This window comes from Lissotriton vulgaris, chromosome 5 (assembly GCF_964263255.1).
Source record: "Lissotriton vulgaris chromosome 5, aLisVul1.2, whole genome shotgun sequence".
Taxonomy (NCBI): Eukaryota; Metazoa; Chordata; class Amphibia; order Caudata; family Salamandridae; genus Lissotriton; species Lissotriton vulgaris.
Window position 1 is genome coordinate 1,152,224,606 of NC_141693.1, and position 24,640 is coordinate 1,152,249,245.

At 46.4% G+C, this 24,640-nt stretch overlaps 1 protein-coding gene across 2 annotated transcripts in view; it reads left to right on the forward strand.

Moving 5' to 3' along the window:
* ENO4 (enolase 4) overlaps positions 1-24,640 on the forward strand; it is a 485,281-nt gene that overhangs the window by 437,446 nt on the left and 23,195 nt on the right. For both annotated transcript variants that reach the window (XM_086922915.1, XM_086922916.1), the window contains exon 12: positions 10,968-11,085. In XM_086922915.1, coding sequence (XP_086779041.1) covers positions 10,968-11,085 — 118 coding nt within the window. The remainder of the gene's footprint in view (positions 1-10,967; positions 11,086-24,640) is intronic.

Sequence of the window (24,640 nt, forward strand, 5' to 3'; positions counted from 1 at the left end):
TTGGCTTTTTGGCAGCCAAACTTTGGAACTCCCTCCCAGCAAATATCAGAGTCATATCCAATCTTCGGACGTTCCGAAAGTCTGTAAAGCCATGGTTGTTCCCCACCATCTAACTAAGGTCGCTTATTGTATTCCCCTGTGCTTCTCTGGTCTCTGGTTGCGCTGGGACGCCTTGTTGCTGAGGCAGCCATGCGCATTATAAATCCTATATAAAATAAAATAAAAAATATACTGCATCATGAGTCTAAGTTGCTGACCATTTTCATTTCTATTGAGGGTATGTTTCAGATTACATTTGGATATGCTTGGCGGCTAGTGTCTTTCTGAAGATGGTGGCTGAAGTTTTCAACGGGATGAATAACATCCTGTATTTTCAGGATGATATTTTTGTTTTGGGAGTAACAATAGAACACAATTTGGTACTTAGACAAGCCTTTCACAGGCTAAGGGAGGCAGGACTCACTTTTAGACAAGACAAATGCAAGTTCCTGGTCGAGCAGGTTGAGTGCTTAGATAATACCATATCGGCGGATGGAGTTAAACCCAAACAAAATGTGTTATCTGCTATAAAGTTAGCAGCCACTCTGATAAAGATCAGTTGCGGTCTTTCTTGGGACTCATTAAATATTACTCAAAATATGTTGACAAATGTGTTGATAAGACAGAGTGTAAAAGAGCTTTGTTGATTAATGGGTGTAATTTTGTGTGGGGATAGGAACCACAGAAATGTTTTAAGAACATCAAAAAATAAATTCGAAACACAGGAATTTTAGCACCTTGTGATTCTCTGTTAAAATCTGTGGTTACAGTAGATGCTAGTGCAACAGATATTAGTGTGGTTCTCTCACAATTACATGGGTGGAAAGAGAAGACTGTGGCTTTTGCTTTAAGGATGCTAACCATTTTAGAATGGAATTACATGGTTATTGAGCATGAGTCACTGGCAGCAGCATGAGGTGCAGATTATTTTAGGGCCTATTTGTGGGGAACAAAATTGTTGTTACACACAGACCATAAACCTTTGGTAAGGGTCTTACGTCCTCGTGGTCCTGCAAAGGTTCAGTGAGATTAGCTAGATTGGCATCCAGGATACAGGAATATTGTTATATTCTCAAACATATTCAAGAATGGACAAATAGTCAAGCAGATTGCTGTGGAATCAGTGCAAGATGCAGTGAGTTGAGGTGCTGGTTTGGTTACAGTTGAGGGTGAAAGAGGGAGACATTGAAGTTGATTCAACATTGAAGGAGGTGACACGTATTCTTTTGGACAGTAGGTGGGAGAGTAGAATTTTACCTTCAGTGAGACTTTATGTTAAGGTTTTAAATGAAAAGATGATGAGTGGTGAGATGTGGGTAATGAGAGGTCAGAAATTTGTTCCACCTACAGGTTTACGTTCCAGGTTGATTGATTTGGCTCATGAACGGCATTTAGGGCAAATTCAGGTAAAGACTTAAGTCTGAGCTATGGTGGCCTGGAATGGATGAACAAGTCACATTATGGGTTGAGAGGTGCACGATGTGTAGAGAGGGGGAGGAGAGATTGAGAGTAGGAGTGTAAGTATAATATATAAGTGACCCAGGTAAACTATGGCACACCGTGTGTATTGATTTTATTTGGCCTATGAATGAACTCCGAAGTGAGTTTAGATTTGCCTTAGTACTGACTGGCTAGTGTAACATCTAATAAACCCTTAAATGTTTACTGTGTTGTGGAGGCATCTTACTTCACAACAGGATGCCTTTGCTGAATTCATTAATTGAGCCTGAAGTAAAGGCAAGTCTTGGGTGGCAGTGAGGTTAAGCACTATTGGGGTTTGTAACAGGGTTGAACTGCTCCTTGCTGTATATCTAGGAATAAAATGGTAGACTGAGACAGACTGAAGAAGGGTAGCCCAGATAGAAGAGATTGCATTTCATGTGCTGGAAACAACAGTGCACAAGCTGCAATTACTGTGTACACTGCTGTATGAGGCAATACTGTTCTGCTGTATATTCATTATCAGGTTTTCTAGAGCGTTGTGAGTCAGTGAAGTTGTGGTGCCTTACAGACATGGGAAATATATTTGTAGAGTTAACAAGTGTACACCTGTTCTTCCGTTTATTCATACTTTTGTCCAGCATTTAACTTTTGTTCGCGTAAATCGAAGTTTAGAAAACATCTGAGGGAGGGCGGGGTACTATATAAATGTTTGGGAAAGTCTTGGAGAGGATAAATGTGTGAGGGTTACTGTCGGTAATTCATTGGTGTATAATATTGGTGGGAGGTTGAGTTGAAAGTAATGCATTCTGGGATTGGTAGTATGCATAGGGAATATCGGCGAAGAGTGCTGATTGTGATAGGTTGAATAGAAGGGAGGAGTTACGATCATGGAAAACAAAAAGGGTAACGGCGAAGGGGAGCAGTGAGTGCTTTGTTTGGGAAGGATATGAACACACATGGAAAGAGATTACTTTGTGGCATCTAGGTGGTATGTAGGAATGCTGGTGGGTGCGGTTTATCTAAATGAAGGAAGCAATTTGGGTCATTATCGAGATACAGTGGGGGGTACAAGTTTGTACATGTAGCCAATCTAAGGGAGGTTTAAGTTGGTGAAAAGAGGCTTTTTCTAAACGCATTTTACGCTTACATCACCGCATTTACATGGAACAACGTCGCTTTGGGGAGAACAAAAGTTAGCAAGGACAAGTTATCGAATTTATGTGAGCACACAATGCATAAATTGATTTAAAATCATAGATCTAATGTGAATGTTTTTAATATTTGCAGTGAACCCCTGAGGAAGGGCCAAACAGCGCCCGAAATGCATTGGGTCAATCGTTTTAACTGCTATGGATGTTTTATGTATTCATCTTACTGTTGAAAAAAACCTGGTTGGGCATATCAGCAGGAATAGAACCGGTCGATTACATAAGAGTTACACTTGTGACAAGAGAAATAAAGTGAAGAACTTGAAAAATAATTTTGGAGTACATGGAGTTAATTTACTGAAATTTGGACGCCATTGAATGTATCTGGGTGATGATAACCCGCAACTGCTGTGCGTTCAGCCTTGGAGCGTAATTTCGGTCCACTTCAATTTTGTTTACAGACATGGGAGCACTCATACAGGGATTCAGAAATGGTCATGCTGGGTAGAGAAAGACAGAATTGAATTCAAGATCCTTAGTCCAACCCGGATCAGTCAGGTAAAGGTGCTCAGGATATCCTGCATGCCCAAGGTCGGTGGTATTCCCATTTAGACTAACAGCAGTTTACATGTAAATGTGACCAGACAAAGGGGATTCTCTGTTACTGACCAAGAACGGAGCTCCTTTGACAACTTACCAGTTCAGTACCATGATGAAAGCAGCTCTTAAGGGGTGTGGGTTGGATGACAAGCAGTGTGGTAATAAGTACGTTCGTACTGGTACAGCATCAGAAGTGGTGACAGCTTGAGGAGACAAATGGGCATTATGAAGGGGGTCTGATGGGAGTCTAAGTGAATGAATGATAATTTATTGAGTGGAAACTGCTACCCATGAGGGTGTCCCTGTGTTAGAGCAAGTAGCACATTAAAGTAATTAATAGACTGTGATCAAATGAAAAGTTATTGTAGGAAAATTGATTACTAATTGGGGTGGACAAGAGACCAACTGAAAGGATAAAGTCACAAACCTGCTAGAAGTCACACAAATTAAATAAAACTGTGCTCAATCCTTGGTAACGTGACACAAAGAAGTCTGGCTTGAAACAAATGCAATGTGTAAAGTATCAGAAAACAATTCACACAAAACACATTAAAATTCTACAACCAAATTTTAAATATAAAGTGAGTAAAATAAGACCAACACCATTACAAGCATTGGAAATGCAATAGGTCTCGCAGCATTAGAGTTAGTGCTTTTAGAATTGTTTATGGGTTTTTTTGTAAATCTTTAGCATTTTTGTTTCCTGTAGCCAATGCTAAAGAATTTAAAAAAAAAGACATAAACATTTCTAAAAGCTCTAACTCAAATGCTCCGAGACCTATTGCACTGTGTGAGGGTGAGGGGTTGAGGGTGAGTGAGGGTGAGGGTGGGTGAGGGTGAGTGAGGGTGAGTGAGGGGTTGAGGGTGAGGGTGAGTGAGGGTGAGAGTGAGGGTGAGTGAGGGTGAGTGAGGGTGAGTGAGGGTGAGGGTGAGTGAGGGTGAGGTATTGAGGGTGAGTGAGGGTAGAGGGTGAGAGAGGGTGAGGGTGAGTGAGTGTGAGGTGATCTTCTAGGTATGTATGTGCAAAGACTCAAAGACTTACGCATCATTTGTGCCTGCCATGCCAGTAATCTTGTAGTCCACACCTTGCCTTGCCTTCTGCCGCCACATTGCTTGTTGGAGTTCATGTTTTAATGAGGAATTGTTTCTAGTACAGTGTGGGTGAGTGGGGTGAACAACACGCTAATTTTACAGCTACAGTTTCTGCACTAACATAGCTTTTCTGCTTTTGTAGTGCAACTCTCCAAAATAGCGAGTGCATCGCAAACTCAATTTTGCTGCAAAACTACAGTGCTGTAACAATTAACGTCTGTTCTTTGTTGTGAAAACACACTTCTGTGCTCCAGTCAGTATTTTTGTGTGTCAAATGACTCAATATCTTTCAGAAGTGAAAGGTGGGGGGGCTTCCGAACGTCATTTTAAAACTCAGTTGTAAAATGCAATTTCTCAAAAGTGCTCACATACTTACCATGCCATTAATTTCACAGAGAAAAATAAGCACTTCTTCTAGTGCCACTACACAGAAGTTCCGCCTCTGAGGAGGCGTCTGTGACTGTGAAGGTTCAGGTCAACTTGGAGAGAGAGGCCTTCTTTCCCTCTTACCACCCGACGAATATTCTGTTCACTGCTGAGGGCCAGTGCATACATATAGACTAAAGTGAGGCTAAGGCAGCATCATTACTGCGCACCATTAAGTGGTGCCACATTTCAATAAAAGTGCAAAACGGTGTGGGATGGGCTCTCTAGCCTGGTGGTGCATGGCAAACCATGGAACGGACAGACATGAGACTGGCATCTGTACTGGCACCATTTGATGCAAGAAATCAAAATAACTTCCTACAGAGACATTTAGCAGCAGCAAGCTATTTCCACAAGGGAGAGAGTTCACAGCGGTCATTTAGACTCTACGGGTTATGCTAGTTAGTAGTTCCCGGTTTTTTTTGCACTACTCCTGACTAGAAACCAAGCTGAAATGTTGCTCGCTCGTGTTTCCGGTGCTCTGCTCCCACCAACTTTGATCAGGTGATCAAACAGTGAGAGTAAAACTTTAGAAAAAAGTCAATTAAAACAGTGCCGGTACCACTAATGGGCATATTCCCCATTATTAGCCTTGACAACTAATAGGTAGCAAATCGCTGACCACCTGGTACCTGCTGTAAAGTGTGATTTGTGCCAGGGAGTTTTTGCACTCACACTTAACACTGGGGTCTCGGTAAAGCGCTATATGTGCACTGCTAGTCCTAACACATTTCAAAAGCTGCCCGCTGCGCTTTAAGCTCCGAATGGAAAGGCGCATGTGTCAGCAGGTAAACACGAAAGGGTTAATTTTAACAACAATCCTGAAGTAACGCGGCATGCACAATGTTTCTTGTCTTGCCCGACGCCAGTAGCATTATTGCTCGGGCCTCAATTCAGAACTTCCTCATTAACATACATACAATTGCGTAGAATGGTTTGGTTTTTCATTTTTACTCACAGGTTTACTTTGCTGGTGGCACTGCCTTTATAAGAGGCCTGCTAAATACTGCTGCTGCTCCAAGAACAGTGCCCGCCTCCACGTCGTGCTGAACTCTGGCGGCAATGACTCTTGCGGTGCGTGTGCCGGGGCGTGGTCACATGGAATTTAATTTGGAAAAAAAAGGTTACGCAGGCTGTTGTAGACTGCCCCTACCCCCCACAGGACCAAATGCAGCCCTGGCCCGCCCCCAGCAACACTGAACCGAAGCAGACCAAGCAAATACGAACGAATGAACGACGTGGAGAATTTATGATCGGCACTGTCGGCTCTCTCAGAATGAGCAACATAGCAACACTCTTCTTCAACAGGAAGGGGGAAGACTAGTTTGAACACTGAAGTGAGTCAGTTATTTACTTTGTATGACGCCACATGTAGTGAGTTTGGAAGCGTCCTGCGGCACAAATTAAGCACTGGTGTTGAGACTGGATACGGTTGTGATATCTTGTTTAGCCGTGGGCGTACCAAGTTGTGAAAGTTATCCCCAAGATTGTTCTTTGGCTGTTTCAGGACGGTTTGCAGTTTGGTGACTAAGTTGGCCACTTCCTCAATGAGTCTGTGATCCGTGCTATTTAGTGGTCTATTCTATGATTGCAGGAGTCTGAGCTGGACGTTTTCTTGCGAAATTGTTGGTTTATATGTGTGGCGTCATTACACTGGCTTGTAAATTACCGTTATTTTCTCCTCAAGCGAAAGGATCGGAGACACGGCGGGCAGGGGAGGGGGCGGAGCGGGTAAAATAAACAAACAAGACGGAGGGAAGAGAGGGGAGGGGGGAGGAGAAATGCGACACGGCGGGAAGGGGAGGGGGCGGAGCGGGTAAAATAAACAAACAAGACGGAGGGAAGAGAGGGGAGGGGGGAGGAGAAATGCGACACGGCGGGAAGGGGAGGGGGCGGAGCGGGTAAAACAAGACAGACGTGCACGCGCTTTTAAGCTCAATGCGCATGCGCATTGAGCTTAAAAGTCACGGGCACTGCAAGGAATCGCCACGATTCCTTGCAGTGGATAAAGAGTGGATAAGCCCCCATAGTCTCGCTTGCTCGATGCGCATGCGCATCGACAGGCGAGACCTAAAAAACCAACATGGGGAACCAGAGATATGATTTTTTAAAGACTTTAGTGAAAATAGTGGCACAAAGCACAAAGCACAAAGCACAAAGTGCCACTGATAGTCTATGGAAGCAGTAGACTAGGACCTAGGTGCAATTTAAGGCTAATTGCTATGAATATTGGTCAGATACAACAAGTGAATTGGTCCCGCTGAAAGTCTAAAAGTTCAAAAATCCAAAAATTGACTTTGTAATTTTTTCGAAGAAAAAGTTGCCTAGTTATCTCCCTGTGGAACAAATCTGAAATTGTAGCTGCCGCTGTGAACTGGCCGGTTGGACCCCTGCCACATGTTGGTCTTGAAAAGGCTTTGGCGCTTGAAAGAGTTTTAATTCCCAGAACAGAAAGAGATGTCATCGTTTTTTCAGAGATTTCCGAGGGCTGAATCTGAAATTCAGTCTGATGCCTTTGATCTGCTGGTCATATACTTTTCTCTGCAGGTCTTCTTGACTTTTAGGCTTAAGTTTTCCAAAGTTTACAAAGCAATCACAGGAGTACACTTCTAAGCCCCCGAGGACCTCAGGGGGGGGCGCACCTAGAGACTCTCAGGGTCTCAGGCAGAGCGCAACAGCAAAGTCTGGTCCAAATTCCAATTGCCTCTTGTCACCTGTAAGGAAAAAGGCCTCTTACAGCTTTGTGTGTCCTTTTAGCTACACAGGATGTCAGCCAAGTGAACCTTGGAGTCCACTTCTTAGTTTTGGGTACAAGGGAGAGCATGTCCAGTTCTTCAGAGCTACTCACAGGTTCAATCCTCTTCTATTCTATTGTTCTGACGAAGGCTGGGTGAGTGTCTACCTTTGTAGGGTTCACCAACTTGTGGGTGGGGAAGACTACAATTGGGTTAAAGTTCACGGGTCAAACTTTCCCATGCTTTTCCGCAGTTCCTGTTTGCCCTACTGAAAACAATCCTCATTGCCCCTCACCCTCAAGATTTATGATGGAGAAACCTTTCTCCCCTTGTATGCTCACCCAGAGGTATGGCCAGAGTAATGAACAGTCTGACCCAACTCTGTGGTCACTCAAAACAGATTCTAGGGGTAGCATGCCTTTGACTGGATTTGGTGCGAGTCTGACTGGTGGGGACAAAAGCTGGGGGGGACAAAAGCTGGGTGGTTTTCAAGTGTCCTCTATCATTTGCTGGCAACAGGGCAGACCCCTTTGGTGTTAATTAAGTTCCTTGGCCCACCCTAACTGGTCTTCCTGCCAGGGTAGCAAAAAACTATCCTACTCCCAAGCCATTGTCTCTGCTCTAAGAGCAGTTTTCACACCTGTTTTAAATCTAATTCTAACTAGGGACAGTTCCAGGAGAGCTAATGTAAATTAGCATCCAGCAGATTCAGATAGAGTAAAGGTAACTTTCTAAAAGTTGCATTTCCGATATATTTCAGAACATTCTTACTTTACCTTTATATTGGATTTCTGAGTAATATAAAAGTAAGTCTTTGAGTGGAGTCTGTAGCTGCACAGGTCAAAATTTATAGATCAAAGATTATAATCTATATTTTGACTTTGAGTGTGCCAGCGACAGCCTGCCCGGTGACAATGTAATTTTAGACCTAGTCACTAGGGGAACATGCAATTTATAATATCACACCTTTTCTACTTCAGATTCGTGCAGCAGGTTTCAAGCTGATGCTATAAGGTTACACAGGGTAGGCTAAAAACATCAATATGGACTGCCAGAGTTCTAGAAGCCTAGCCACTAGGGAAACATGCCATTTCTAATATCACACATTTTCTGCTCTTAAATATTATGCATCCCACCTTCTGACTGCAAGGTGCGCTTAGGGTTGACTTATTTAATATTTAAAATCAGGTTTACCTAACTGTTAAAAGGTGATTTTTAACAGATTTGTGCAGCAGGTTTCAAGCTGTTGCTATCAGGGTACACAGGGCAGGCCTAAAACATCAATATAGACTGCCAGATTAGTGGCTGACTGACTTGATACAGAAGTATTACCCAGTCTGGTAATCCATCATAAAGAAGACCAGATCAAAGATGTCCTTCCAAAGACGATAAGCTCTGTTGTATCACCATAGAGCTTAAGAGAGTGTTATTTCACCCAGGAGGCCAATCCCAAAAGGCAATTCTTGAAACTTTTCACTGTAATGTAATGTGTCAGCAAATAAGAAAACAGTCTCCGTATCATCAGCATAGTACGTGACCCCGAAGGCAAAGCTGTGGAGGACATCAACCAGTAGAGTCATGTAGATGTGAATGTAGGGCTTAATGAAACGCCCTGTGGCTGTCCATAAACAAGAGGCTTTGAGTTTTAAACTGCTATGTTTCAAGAACTATGTGCATCCATTAAAAATACGAGTGCAGGGTTTCACCAATATGAAGTCTGGAGGGAATTTTCCCTCCTTCAGGTTTTCCAAAGAATTTTTTAAGGGGAAGTGATGGTTTTCGTGCCCTTGGTGTGATGGCATAATAACCAATGGGGTTAGGGATAACCAGCGCAAAGTAGACTGAGCGTCTATAGTGGTCTAAAAGTAGGCATAGGCAATATATAGCATTGCTTAATATAGCATGTATTAAAGATATACATAAACTTACAGCTGCTTTGTTATAAAGGTACAAGAGGTAGCGGCATATGTACTAAAATATTATGGAAATATTAACACAGCACAATTACCATATAACTAAAGAGGGGAATAGAATTTTATGTTCTCTAATTACGTTCTTGTCAGAGCTGTTACAACAGTATTTATTGATATAGGGTACTAAGCACAACAAATACCACCTTTGTAGGACATAGCATGGCAGTATGGCCGCAGCCCTTAGTAGCCAATGGGTAACCTCCTGGTTGTTAGTTGTTTGGGGGATAGGGTTGGGGGGCGGAGGCTGCCCATCGGCCGGTCCAGAGTACAGCAGCCTAAGTAGTTGGTAGCACCAACTACTCCAGGAGCATATGTTAACATGATTTGTATCCAGGGAAAGTTCGGGATGTTACTATGGGTGTGATTTTGGGGCATCAGCTATGCATTCCTTGCTCAGTGTAGAAGGGATTTGCCCTGCATTACCGATCCCACATTTATTAGAGGTGTATTCATCAATGAGGCAGAGTCTATTCCAGATCTGGTGAGGATTACTCGAGATGTATTTGTTAATGCATATTGGTACTTCCCTTCCACTAGGCTAAACTATTTAACCTGTGATATATAAGACACATATTTCTATATACATGGTTGGAACCGGTTTAAACCCTAACCTCCTGGTGTCTGTCATCTTTAGATCAATGCCATGTTATTTGTCACCAAGAGGGTTGAGGTGATTGTGTGGGAGTTAAGTGTGATAGTGGGACGAACCCCAAAATGGCGGCATGGCCTGCCGTCCGTCTTGCACAAACTCGACCACCCCACTTGGGGGTCTTGCCAGAAGGATTGCAGTGGTATGGGTTTATGTGAGCTAGTACGGGGCATGCTAACTTTGGTGCACACACCAGATTGCTAGAAGCCACAGGTGCGTTGACTCAGGTTCTCAGAATTGGATACAAGAGGAGATTATGTCGGAATTCAGGATCATATGTATTAACACATTTTCCCATAGACACAGAATGGGTAAAGCCCTTTGATACATATGGCCCTCAGTCTCAAATCCCAGGTATTCCACCTAGTTCAATTCTTGGATCTTAGTCAGATTCCTGACACATCACCGCATCTCATTTGATTTCAGTACAAGTAACGGAGTTCTGTGTCCAATTTGCAGATTATCCTCAAAAGTATCTTAATAAATCATTGATAATATTGACCATTTATTTAGTACTCATCACACATAGAATTTTCAGTTGCCACATTGGAAGGGAGTTCTTATATCTTTCTGCGTTTACTTATAGTAATTATATTTGATAAACTTCAGTTAGTGCAATATTATAATATACTTAATTCAAAGTACATTGTTAAAAACTAAACCATTTTGATTTTGCATCATTTACGTTGCAATTCTTTGGCTCTTAGAGACGCGCGAGACTGCTGGTACGATTCTGGCGTTCCTGTGTCTCCCTATGAATGTGGTGACGTGCCCATCTCTAGAACTGTAACATGTCTACCCGGAGTGTACTGTGCTGTGTTCCGCCACTTGCTAACTCTGAAATGCTTCTTCTTGTCCTCAGGCCGTCGGACTGGGAGCCAGCTTCATCAAGTTGGGAGGTCTCTTCCGGGGAGAGAAAGTGACCAAGTACAACCGCTTGCTTGCCATAGAGGAAGAACTCGCCCAGAGCGGCGCCCTGGGTATGAACGGCTTCTTTTTTATCCTTTCAGTGGGCAGAGAATGGGTGCACAAAGAGGAGGAGGGGGTGATAGAAAGAGCTCCGCGGGAGGGCTGAAGAATCCAGCGCCATGACAAACTGCAAGGAAGACACGACGTAGAATGCATTCTTGTCCTAATAGGTTATCTATTCTACCTGGAAGAATGGCCGCCCCCTGCTTGGGAACGCGCGTGCACACTATCTGAATAAACACGGCTTTCTTTTCACACGTACGCATTAGGCTCCAGGACAGAATTAATTGGCAGGGATGGAATATGCGCATCATTTGTTAATGGCTGAATAAAGGTTTCCAAGGATGCAGGGAGTACCGGGGGCTACCTGGGCCCCTCCTGTCGGATGCTCTAGGTAGCGGACTCGGTTGCCGTTTTCAATCCTACCCCATTCAGGAAGCAGCTGTTCTCTTGTGTGGAGCCGTGAATGGAGCCTGATCCCTGGAATCTTCCTCGGGTCCAAGCGGAGATCCAGGACCCAGACTCGGCACCGAGCCTTTTACGTGTGGGACAGTTAAGCAGCGCTCAGTATCCTAGACCCCAATCTTCCTCACATAGTCCTACATTCATTCCCTCGTCTGTCGTTGCCAGTTCCATTCCTGGACATCAGTGTCCCTCCCTCCCCACAGGTAAAGAATGCTTTAGCCACTATCTTAATATTTTATATGCAAATTGACCTTTCTCACTGACCATGAACCAGCTTCAGCTTTAGGAACCGCAACAGATCAGCAGGGCTGGAAGGCTCAGCAGCTTACACCAAGTCATTAATGGACGCTCTAGACGGGGGTCTCCAACCTTTTCTGTAATGAGAGCTACTTTTGATCAGTGAAAATAGTTATGAGCTACATGCATTGTTACCAGACAACCCCTTGCCCTGCTTCATTGACTTAAAACTAGTGCCCATGTAGCCCAATGCTATGGTTTGAACAAAATACTGTGCCTAGGGGTAGTATGATAGGGCTGCCATGTGCGTCAGTGAGTGCATGGTCTGTGGAGATATATATATATATATATATATATATATATTCCAGGAACTTCGTTGTATCCCTCGCTGAGTCAGGATAAAAAACGAACCGGACCCAGTCAGGTAATTTTGCCAGATATTTATTTGTGCATTTCTCTCTCCACCGAGAGAATATATATATCCGACAAACGCCGCAGCCATGAAACACAGCAACCACGGACACGTTAGCGGACTATTCAAGCAGCAAAATGTATTAACAAAAGGACATGCAGGGTGTCAGGATTGGAACACTCTACGTGTTTCGGGATGTCTCCCTTTGTGAGGAGTGTTTGAGTGTATGTTCCGCCATTTTTTTAAAGTGTACATGTGATTCTCTACGCTACAGCAAGGTAAGTGAAAACAGACTATAATAAACATAAATGTCATCGTGCAATCACAATAAATGAATAAATCAAAATACATATAATAGTAATGTTTCTTAGCTGTCAGAAAACATAATCTAAATTATAATTAAAACCTGTCACATAACGATTCAAGTCTATTACCAAGCTTATTCAGGACAGGTTTCAGGGGCGTTAGAGTTAGTTGGACATTTCACTCGTACAAAACCATAGAAATTCCCTCGCTATAGTTAGCTCAGCTAACTATAACTTGCGCGCCCGCAATGTACTGCTGATGACGTCATATATTACATCACTCAAGACATGGTCAGTGACATCACTCATGACATCACTGATGACATCTGAAATGACATCAATGATGACCTCATCCAGTGAATGTGTGTTTTCTGAAAATTAATGTTTTATATATGTACATCTGAAGGTTGATTGAAGAATAAAAGGGTATATAAGTGTCTAAATGGATGATTTTTTTGTAAAATTGATTGTATAACTGACTGATTAAGTGTATCTTAGTGAATACATGGGTTAGTGAGTAATGTTTAAATATGTAAAAATCTGTATTAGTCTCTCACTTTGTGTACAAGTGGCTGCATGGGTTGGTGAGTAGCTACAGGAGTGTCTATATGGGTTATTAGTTGTTTTTTTGACTATCAGTATGAGTGTCTGAGTGCTTGTATGCTTCTGTGAGGGGTATTACTTAATGCATAGATGCATGAAGAAGTGACTCACTGTTTGTATGTGTTGAAGACAGCATGTCTGCAGGACTGTATGGGTGGATGAGTGTGTGTATGGGTGTGTTAGTAAGTGAATGACTGTCTCAATAGTATCTTTATGAGTAACTACATATGTTTTAAACTAGTATATGTGAGTATTGATGTATATAAGTGAGAGTGAAAGATTGGAAGATTTCCTGTATAAATAAGTATGTGTTTCTATAAGTGGTTGTTTAAGAGAGTAGGTACGTGTACATTTCTGTAGAAGTAACTGTAGTGGTGTGTGTAGAGTTGTATATGCAAGTAAATGGATTATTTGTATGTGTGTGAGTAACTCTATGAATGAGTGTCGGTGTGTAACAGGATGTATAGGTGTATGAGTACATATGATGAGTGAGTACATGTATGAGTGACTGTATAGGACTGTTGGGTAATGAGTGGATGTGTGTGTAGATCTTGGAATTATTGAATAGGTTGTTGTAACTAGAATTCGTATGTCCATTGTTTTGAAAATGTTAATTTCTTTTTTTGAGTGTGTGTATCAAAGGTTATATTAGGGTGAGAGGAGGTCTGCCACTTTATCACAAGGATGATGTCATTTGATATGTCATCAGTGATGTCATGAGTGATGCCACAGACCATGTCATGAGTGATGTAATATGTGACGTCATCAGCAGTGCATTGTGGATGCGCGAGTTATAGTTAGACCCCTTCAGGTCGGGCGAAGAAAAGAAGGAGAGTGGAAGAGGCTCCGGGCTCTGAGCACTCACAAGTCTATTCGCCCTCCAAGCCGAGGTCGCCTACACCTCCTCCATTACACAAGGACCCTCCTCAGCGTAGTCAGACGCCTCCTCCACTGCCGCCTCCTCCTCATCATCATCATCCTCCGCCGCCTCCTCCACCACCACCTCCGTCGAGATCTGTCTCGTTACCACATCTCCCGACGCTGCCTATGGGGCTACCATAACCTAGGCTTCCTTTGCGGCCTCCACAGCTCACTCCTCTACGGCCAGTGGACCGTCCGACGCAGCGGAGGTCGAGGTTTTACTTCGGATGGAGGGATAGGTCCAGGAGTCGCCGTCGCTCTTCTACGAGATCCAGATGGCGCCACAGGAGGGACCGGTCAAGGTCCCGCCACACGGAGTCATCCAGTGCCAGGGGCTACTCACCTACTCTTTCGGACTCCCCTCAGACGAGGGTGTCTCCAGTAGACGACAGTCTCCTTCCAGGACGTGTTGCTGCGAGGGGCGACTAAGCTGGGCATCACTCTCACTGTGCCCGCACCATCGACTTACGTCGTTTTCGAAACTCTGCACAAGAAGCAGTTATCTCGCCCTTTGCTGCCCTTGGTGCCAGGGCTGGTGGAACGTGCCATGGAGCTATTCCTCACCCCTGCGGCTTCGAGATCGGCACCTTCCAGGCTGCAGAAGAAATATAGGGCTCCTGACTGACCCAGCGTTTCTTCGTTTGGATCCCGCGCCGGACTCGGTAATTGTGACGGCAGCAAGAAAACAGCACGCCTCCACCCCATCATCGACAGTGCCTCCTGACAAGGAGAGCCGCTGGATGGATTTGGCAGGCAGGAAGGTTTGCGGGAGGGCCTCCACGTCAATGAAGGCCGCGAGTGCCTCAGCACTGTTGGGACGTTACGATCGGGCTCTGTGGGAGTCCCTCCAACAGTTCTCGGAACACCGTCCCCGGAAGAAAAGGGAAGATTTCCAAGAGATCCTTGCTGAAGGACTGCTGGCCTCCAACCAGGTGATAAGCTCGGCTGGGGATTCCTCCCTCTTGGCAGCCCATGGGTACTTCCATGGGGTCAACCTGAGGCACCACGCCTGGTTACGTCTTACATCCTTGAAGCCCGAGGCGCAGCAGAGAGTTGCCAACCTACCCTTCTCGGGCGAGACCCTCTTCGGGAAACATGCGGACGACGAGATGGCCCACATGAAGGCGGAGGCGGAAACCCAGACAGCTGTCGGGTTGGAAAAGCCTAAGGAACAGAAAAATACCTTCCGCCCGTTCCAGAGGAGGTACGGGGCGCAAGCCAGCGGGCAAGGTCGACAGGCTGGACAGCCACAGCAGCAGTTCCAGCGGAGACCGTTCCAAAAGCGCCAGAGGGGCCGGGGTGGTCAGCAGTCTTCCTCCACGACCAAAATCCCGGCTGGGTCTAGGCCCTGAGGTGCTACTTTCCCTTCATCCGTTACCCACTCCAGTGGGGGGAAGCATCCAACATTACCTGGCAGAGTGGAGAAACATTACTCAGGACAAGTGGGTGCTGAATGCACAAGTTACTACTTGTGTAACAATATATCTGTAAGAGACATTAGTTAGCGATAGATTCCTTACCTTAGAATATCCCCAGGCGTCAGACTGGATCCAGAAATGTTTGCGTAGCAATATCCCTGCGCGTAGAACCTGCGTATAAGACCTGGCGTGCTAGATCAGCGAGATGAAGCACTTTCAGCAGCCTCAGACTCAACCTCACTGCAATCCAGGACCGAGGCTGAAATTTCTGATTGATACATCTGCCTTGTGGATTCCTCACCTTGTGAATATCCCCCTTGCGTCAGCAACATTCGGAAATTCTTTTCGTAGCTTCGCGCCGACGTGGGCTTGGATGTCATAGAGGCACAGCATCGCTCGCGACTCCGGTGACGTCACCGACGCCAATAATAGGCCAACGCCGGCGTGATGACATCAGTTCCCTTTTTTCCGTGTCGTCGACGCTAACTGTTTCGGGAATCTCAGTACCTATACTGGTGACTTTGTTTAGTTTTTCTGTGTTTCCTGCTTCTTTGTTTCGTGACGATGTCGAAGAAGACCGGGTTCAAGCCCTGCAGTGAGTGCGGGAAAATGATGTCCATCACGGATCTGCACGAGGACTGTATTTGGTGCTTAAGCTCCGATCACGACGTGGATGGACGTACATCTTGTCGTAAGATGAATCCGAAGGCCCTGCGGGAGAGGGAAACTAAACTACTTGTGGCAAAGCTAAAGGCCGACAAGGGTAAGAAGACTTCAAGAGCCCACACGAGGAGGACGAAGTCGAAATCAAGGTCCCGATCTCGAGAGGGTTCAGCCTCGAAGTCCTCTTCGGACCATGCTTCAAGATCAAGGAAGAAGCACAGGAAGAGGAGGCATGAGTCTCGATGTCACTCGGGTGAGAAGTCGAGGTCGCCCAGGAGGGTTCGTTCGAAGGTGGTCCCGCCACAGGAGACTCCGGATCAGGAAGGTGAGGCTTCGCCTTCGAGGTCGCAGGTACCTTCTCTGGCTCCGAAGTCCAATCCATCTCCGGCGCTGTCTCTGGCTCGAGAGGAGGAAGTAGTCGTCCCTGTGGAAGATGATGAAACTGCGCATATGGTTGAGCCGGATTCGATCCCACCTCAAGGTCAGCCTGAGGGTGTTAAACCACCTTTTCCAACGCCAGGCCAAGCCCCTTCAGCGTTCTTGAACGCTACGTATGGCGTATTTACAAGGGCGTGGTACCCCTCTGGTGCACCTTCGGGTCCTATGGGTCCTCTGGCATTCAATTTGGGTGTTCCAAATTCTTATGTCCCGGCTTCGTTCATGCCGTTTATGCCAGCCCCAACGACGCCGTGGCAGTTCCCGGCTCCGCTGGGGTCGTCACCGGCTCGTCCGAAGTTGACGACTCCGATGCCGGCGTCGCCCGCTCCAAGTAGACATCTGGAGCATACAACTGGGCCATCGAATTCGGACGGAGTCGTTTGTGGATCCGGTGCCGAGGCGTGTAAACACCTCTTGGAGGAACAAAGTTATGCCGACTCTCGCCCTGACTTAGAGGAAGGTGAGCTGGGTGAAGATTGTTTTGAAGAGCTGGCTGATGCCAGTGGCCTGGATTATTCCCCGGAGTCGGAATTGCCCTCAGGGCATGATGCGCCTTCAAAGGAAGTCCAGCCATACCATGTGGTGATGAGAAAGGCTGCGGGACTTTTAAATTTAACATTACCAACAGTTGAATTTAAGTCAAACCTTCTAACAGAAGTACATCACTCACAGAGTTCGGCTGTGGAGCCGTTACTTCCATTTAATGAGGCATTGACTGAGCCCATTATGGAAGTGTGGAAAAAGCCACTTTCTGCTCCTGCTGTATCCAAGAGTGTGGCTAGAAGGTATATGGTAGCTCCAGAAGACCCTGCATTCTTGACATCTCACCCTTCTCCAGAGAGCCTGGTGATTCAGGCTGCGTGCTCTAAGAAATCAATAAGTGCATTTCCCCAAGTTCCTGGGGACAAGGAGGCCAAAAGCAAGATCAGGTGGCCAAGAAAACTCTCGTCTGCAAGTATAGCTTTGAAGTCTCCAAATGCCACTTGTCTCATGGGGAGGTATGTGCATGCACTTATGGACTCAATGCGTGCTTTGAATCCTAAGATCCCTGAGGAAAACAGGAGTGATTTCGAGGCGGTGTTGTCTGACACCCAAGCAGCGGCACGCCAAGTAATTCAAAGCTTGGGCTCCCATCATTCCACCTTAAGGGAGCTCACCAAGGGAGTGCCACAGGGCTCATGCCTAAGCTCCACACTTTTCAATGTGTATGTGGCCCCCTTGGCAGACATTGCAAGAGCATATGGGTTCACCCCAGTGTCATACGCTGATGACACTCAGCTTTTGTTCCCCTTCCAAACCCTAACTCCCGCAATACAAAAATCTTTTGCGGAAGGTATGAGGGCCATGATGGATGGCTCTAAATTGCCTCCAGTGCAACGTGGACAAGATGGAGGTTATGCTGTTCGGGGAGGCCACGCTTTCGTGTTCACCAGATTGGTGGCCCCCGGATTTGGGATAAGTCCCCATTAATAATAATAATAATAATAAAGGGGTTTGTAAAGCGCCTGGTGACGCCGTCCCGGCGTGTCCCCGCGCTGTGGAGAGAGCAGCAGGAGAAAGTGGGAGGGAACTACAGGGTGTACAGGTGGGTCTTTAGAAGTTTCCTAAATATGGATTCAGTCTCTGCCAGTCTGATGTTGACTGGGAGAGAATTCCATTTGTTGGCTGCCATCACTCGAAAGGAGCGGCCTCCCATTCTGGCTTTTTTTATCCGGGGGATTTTAAGTAGACCAGTTCCCCTGGAGCGAAGTGCTCTATTGGGCTCGTAGGGGATGGCTAGATCCTTCAGGTATTCAGGTGTTTTTTGTGAGGTAATTCTATAGCATATTAAGAGCGCTTTGAATAGGATCCTCTTTTTTATAGGAAGCCAGTGGAGAGCGGCCAAGGTAGGCTTTGAGGCTGCTCTTTTGGGTAGCCTGAGGACTAGGCGTGCAGCCGTGTTTTGGAGAACCTGTAGTCTTCTGATGCTCTTTTCCGTAGTCCCTAAAAGTAGCACGTTGCCGTAATCAATACGGGAGGTGACTAATGCTTGGGTCATGGTGCGTCTGGCCTCAAGAGGAAGAAGGTCCAAAGTACGGTTTAAGGTCTTCAGAACCCCAAAGCATTTCCCTACAACTTTATGGACATGGCCATCAAAGGAGAGTTTGGGATCCACCCAGACACCCAAGTTCTTTGCTTCCTTGCAAGGGGTAGGTAAGGGACCAAGACAGGGTGGCCACCATTCCTGAGTCCAACTAGCATCATTTCCTCCTATCACAAGAACCTCTGTTTTAGAGCCATTGAGCTTCAAGCAGTGTTGGTTCATCCAGCTTGCAAGCTCCTGCATGCAGGTTTTGAAGTTGGCGGCTGCTAAGGTGGGAGCCTGGGATAGGGAAATGAGCAGTTGGGTATCGTCGGCGTAGGATACCAATTCTATGCCATATGATTGAACCACGTCTGCCAGCGGGGCCATGTAAAGGTTGAACAGGGTGGGGCTCAGGGCAGAGCCCTGAGGCACCCCCTGTTCTAAGGCAATGCTGTCTGAGAGGAAAGCCCCTCTCTGCACCTGGAAGCAGCGGTCTGTGAGGAAAGCTTTCAGCCATCCTAGTGCCGCCTTGGTGACCCCAGCTTTGTTCAGACATTGTAGCAAGATGGAGTGTGCTACAGTGTCGAACGCAGCACTGAGGTCCAGCATAATAAGTGCCATCGTGTGACCCACGTCAGCTCCTGCCCGTAGAGTTTCAGTCGCTCTCAGGAGGGCTGTCTCAGTGGAATAGCTCGTCCGGAAACCAGATTGGGAGCTGTGCAGGGAGTTGTTAGATTCTAAGTGAGCCATAAGTTGTTTATTGGCTATTTTTTCGGCCACTTTCGCTAGGTAAGGCAAGAGGGAGATCGGGCGTAAGTTTTCCAGAGTATCCTGGCTTACATTAGGTTTCTTTTTGATTGGTAGTACTATTGCCTTCTTCCAATCCTCCGGAAGGCAGGCTGAGGAAAAGGAGGCTTGGATGACATGCCTAAAGTAAGGTTCCAATACTTTTAGACTTGCTCCTAGTACCTTCGGAGGGGCCGGGTCACGGGGGGAGCCCGACTTAATGCTTTTACAGACGCTTACAAGCATTTCAGGAGGGGGGACCGAAAAGCACTGTAGGCATGACTCTGTAAGACTAACTCCTTCACTTTCCGTAAAATCACGACCAGATGTCAGGTTTCCAAAAAAGTTGGCATAGATGTCGGTAATTTTCCCAGAGAAGTATTTGGCAATTTTATTGCAGGTTTCCACAGAGTCAGTGTGGGACGTATTGTCAGTTGTGAGCACAGAGATCTCCTTAAAGATTTTGAAGAGCTCTTTAGAGGAGTTCTCTGCTTCCCCTATGCGATTTTTGTAATGCAAAGCTTTGGTAGTACGTATTTTTTTATTATAGTCCTTTTGCGCTTTTTTATATTGTGTTTTAATAGCCGGGCAGAAGTTGATACGCCATTCTCGTTCTAATTTTTTACAGGCGGATTTTGCAGCCTGGAGTTCAGGAGTATACCACGGGGTGGATTTCCTCGGTTTTTTAGAGTTTTTCATGTTTCGGATAGGCGCAGTGTTATTTAGGGCTGTTAAAATACGGTTCTGTAGACGACTATAGGCTGTTTCACAGTCTGTGCCTCCTGGAGGTCCTCCTGTTTCGAGCATTTCGTTAAAAGTGTCCTGGGAGAAATTTTTCCATTTCCGACACTGGTACCGGTGATCGCAATCTTTATTAGGATCAGGTACAGATGACTGAATGTGAAACGGAATAAGGGAGTGATCAGACCAGGGTACCGGTATTGGAGATATAGCTTGTACTCCGGTCCAGTTCCCGAAGATTGGGTCCAGGAGATGACCAAGTCTGTGAGTGGGGCCATGATTTATAAGGTCTAGTTGTAGTTCCCAAACAGACTGTAAAAAATCTTGGTGTGCGGCTTGACAAGGCACTTCTGTTTAAAGAATATATCAACCAAGTAGCAGGGTCCTGCTTTCATGTCATCGGACTGCTACAACGTGTCTTCCAATTGCTACCTGACAACTATAGGAAAACTCTTGTCCAGGCATTGGTAACCAGTAGGCTGGACTACTGCAACGGCCTGTTTATTTCGGCCAATGAAGAACAACTACAAAGATTGCAGGTAGTCCAGAACACTGCGAGACTTGTTCTCAATGCTCAGCCAAGGACTGCCTCTCATCCTCTCCTGGCCAAACTCCACTGGCTGCCGGTCAGGCAACGTGTAAAATATAGGATCTGCTGCACAATACATAAATGCCTGTTTGGCATGGGACCTAAGTACTTAAAAGAAAAATTCCGTCACTACAGCTCTGGGCGCATGCTGCGCTCCAGTAGCCAGCAATTGATCCAGGTTCCAAGAATCAGGAAGGCTAGGCAAGGAGGCCGAGCTCTTTCCTATAAAGGCCCTACCCTATGGAACTCACTTCTCCTCACTTTAAAACAAACTGAAAATTTCTTGCTGTTTAGGAAGAAGTTAAAAACACACCTATTCCCGTCTCCTTAGGATATTATTTTTCTTTTCTTCCACAGCTTACCGGTACTATGAGGCCTTCCTGGAAAAGCGTAAGCGCGGAGATACCCCTACGAGGGTTGAATCCTGCGCTATATAAGAATATAAATAAATAAAGCGGTTTTGACACAGCTGATTCTGTGGCTCGGGTTATAGGTACTGCAGTTGCCACGCGAACACTGGCTTGGCTAAAGTCCTCAGACTTTTCTACGGACATTCAGGCAGCGCTTTTGGATCTGCCATTTGACGGAGAAGGACTCTTTGGCAAGAAGGCAGATACAGCCCTGGAGAGGTTTAAAGACAGCAGAGCTACTGCCAGGTCTTTGGGTCTCCAAGTTAGAGGTGCATTGACCAGAAAGTTCAGAGGATTTGGACGCTCTTCCTTTCGGAACTTTAGACAAGGTCAGCAGCAGCAACAACAGCAGCAGAACACATTGTACAGGTCATACAGGGGGAAGCAAAGGGGTCATCTTCGAGGGCGTCAAGCCTCCTCCTCCTCCTCCTCCTCCTACCCCCTAGCCTCAGAAAAGCCGCCCTAGATCCGCCATTCAGGATCATGTGGGTCCGGTGGGGGGGTCGGCTTACCTACTTTCTACAGGATTGGGAATCGGTTACATCAGATCTTTTGGTTTTCAATCTCGTCGAAAATGGTTATGCCCTTCCCTTTCGTGAATTTCCTCCCAATTACCCTCCTTGCCAAGGTTATTGCATGGAGGAACATCTGTTGCTTCTACAGGAGGAAGTACAAACTTTATTAAAAAAAAGGGTGCGATAGAGGTGGTCCCAGAGCAGGAAAGGGGTCAGGGATGCTACTCCCGGTATTTCCTGATCCCCAAGAAGGATGGCAGACTTTGTCCAATCCTGGATCTCAGCATCTTGAATCTTTATCTGAAACAAGAGAAATTCAAGATGCTCACCCTTGCACAGGTTCTTCAAGCGCAGCTGGAAGAAGACTGGATGGTGTCGACTTGCAGGATGCGTATTTTCACATCCCAATCCTGAAGTCTCACAGGAAGTATCTCCGTTTTACGGTGGGATCGCAGCACTATCAGTTTGCGGTCCTTCCTTTGGAATTACTACTGCGCCTCGAGTCTTCACCAAGGTGATGGCAGTGGTGGCGGCACATCTCAGAAAGTCGGGGATTCCGGTATTCCCCTATTTGGACGACTGGCTGATCAAAGCAGAGTCGTCAGAGAAAGTGATCCAGCATCTGCAAGAGACAACTCAGTTGTACCGTTTGGGTTTTTCGATAAATGTACCCAAGTCTCACCTGGTGCCCTCCCAGCGCAACCTGTTCATAGGTGCTGTACTGGACACTATTGTATGTCGGGCATTCCCCCCTCCTCAAAGGATTTGCGACATACAGGAAATGGTTCCTTTGTTTCACAGTGGAGCAGTAGTTCCAGTCCTGAAGGTCCTTCATCTGCCCGGTCTGATGGCTTCATGCATTCTGTTGGTCAACCATGCATGCTGGCATATGAGGGTGCTCCAGTGGTGCCTCTGCAGGCAGTGGTTTTAACACCAAGGGGATCTCAGGGAGTCAGTAAGGATCTCAAGAGAGGCTGCAGCTGAAGTATCTTGGTGGGGCGTGGAAGGCAATCTGTCACAAGGGAAGCCTTTCCATCTGTCTCCATCGGTAGCCACGGTGATAACGGATGCATCCACTCTAGGGTGGGGTTCTCATCTGGGGGATCTGGAGGGCAAGGGTCTTTGGTCTCCAGAGGAAAGGAAAGGTTGCTTCACATCAACCTTCTAGAATTACGGGCGATAAGTTTGGCGCTCAAGGCCTTCCTCCCTTCCCTTCGCGGTCGGTCAGTACAAGTTCTGACGGACAACACGACCGCGATGTGGTACATCAACAAGCAAGGAGGAGTAGGGTCGCAGTGTCTCTGCAGAGAGGCTCTGTGGCTCTGGTCTTGGGTTCAGGACCATCCGATGTGTCTGATGGCAAATCATCTGGCCGGGGTTCTGAACGTGCGAGCAGACAGTCTCAGTCGTCAGTTCTCGGCCGACCACGAGTGGAGGCTCCATCCAGAGGTTGTTCTCGGCATCTTTCGGATGTGGGGAACTCCTCGGGTGGACCTGTTTGCCACTCACGAGAATGCTCACTGCCCGTCGTTCTGCAGTCTCCAGTATCTGATGCAAGGAGCCTTGGGAGACGAGTTTCAGTTGAGGTGGGGAAATCAACTCTTTTACGAGTTTCCTCCCATACCCTTGATTCCTCGGGTTCTGAGGAAGATTCGCCATGACCGGGCCCAAGTCATATTGGTCGCCCCGGATTGGCCAAGAAGTGTGTGGTACACAGATCTTCTCCACCTCTCCTCTCACCCGCCGCTCCGTCTCCCGCTCAGGGCAGACCTCCTCTCTCAGATGGAGGGGCAGGTTCTACACCCCCACCTCCAGACATTACACCTTCATGCCTGGAGATTGAACAGAGCAACCTGAATACCTTTTCTCTCCCGCCTGACGTGGTGGATGTCATCTTGTCAGCCAGGCGTGACTCCACTAAGTCCATCTATTCATATAGATGGTCAAAATTTGTCACTTGGTGTGGGGAGAAATCTATTGACCCTTTGAGAGCCCATTTGTCTGAAGTTCTGCAGTTTGCCTTCTCTCTGGCGCAGCAAGGGCTTGCTGTTGCCACAGTTAAGGGCAATCTTTCAGCGCTGTCGGCATTTCTCTGTTTGCCAGACAAGCCATCTCTTTTTAAATCTCCTGTAGTTTTAAGGTTTTTGAAGGGCCTCACAAATATGTTCCCCCCGATTCCTTTTATTGTGCCTCAGTGGGACTTCAATCTTGTCTTGACTTTTTTAATGGGTGCTCCCTTTGAGCCTCTTCACAAATGTCCAATGAGGCTTTTGACTCTTAAGACAGTCTTCCTCGTTGCAATAACTTCAGCAAGGAGGGTAAGTGAGCTTCAAGCTCTTAGTTCCAAGCCCCCTTTCTTGACCATTCATGCTGATCGAATGGTTCTTAGGACCAGGGCTGCTTTTCTCCCAAAGGTGGTGACTCCTTTCCACCTTGGTCAATCCATTACCCTCCCTACCTTTTATCCTCCCCCACACCCTTCCAAGGAGGAGGAGAGATTACACCGTCTGGACCCCAAAAGGGCAGTGTCCTTTTACCTGGACAGATCCAAAGACTGCCGGTTGGATGACCAGCTCTTCATTGGGTTTGCTGGCTGCAAAAGAGGAAGAACGGTCAATAAAAGAAATTTGTCAAGATGGATCGTCCTCTGTATAAAGATCTGCTACTCTTTGGCCGGTAAGGAACCACCAGAGGGCATAAGGGCTCATTCTACAAGAGCTAAATCTTCAACCTCAGCATTGGCTAGAGGTGTTCCAGTAGAGGACATTTGTAGGGCGGCAACTTGGTCTTCCCTCCACACTTTCGCGAAGCATTACTGCTTGGATTCCAAAGTGAGGAGGGACGGCCAGTTTGCGCGCTCTGTCCTCCAGGATTTCCTGGTTTAGAAGAGTGGACACCCTCCTCCGGGAGTGGGGACTGCTGTGGGACTCTATTCGCAAGGTGAGGAATCCACAAGGCAGATGTATCTATCAGAAGAACAAGTTACTTACCTTCGGTA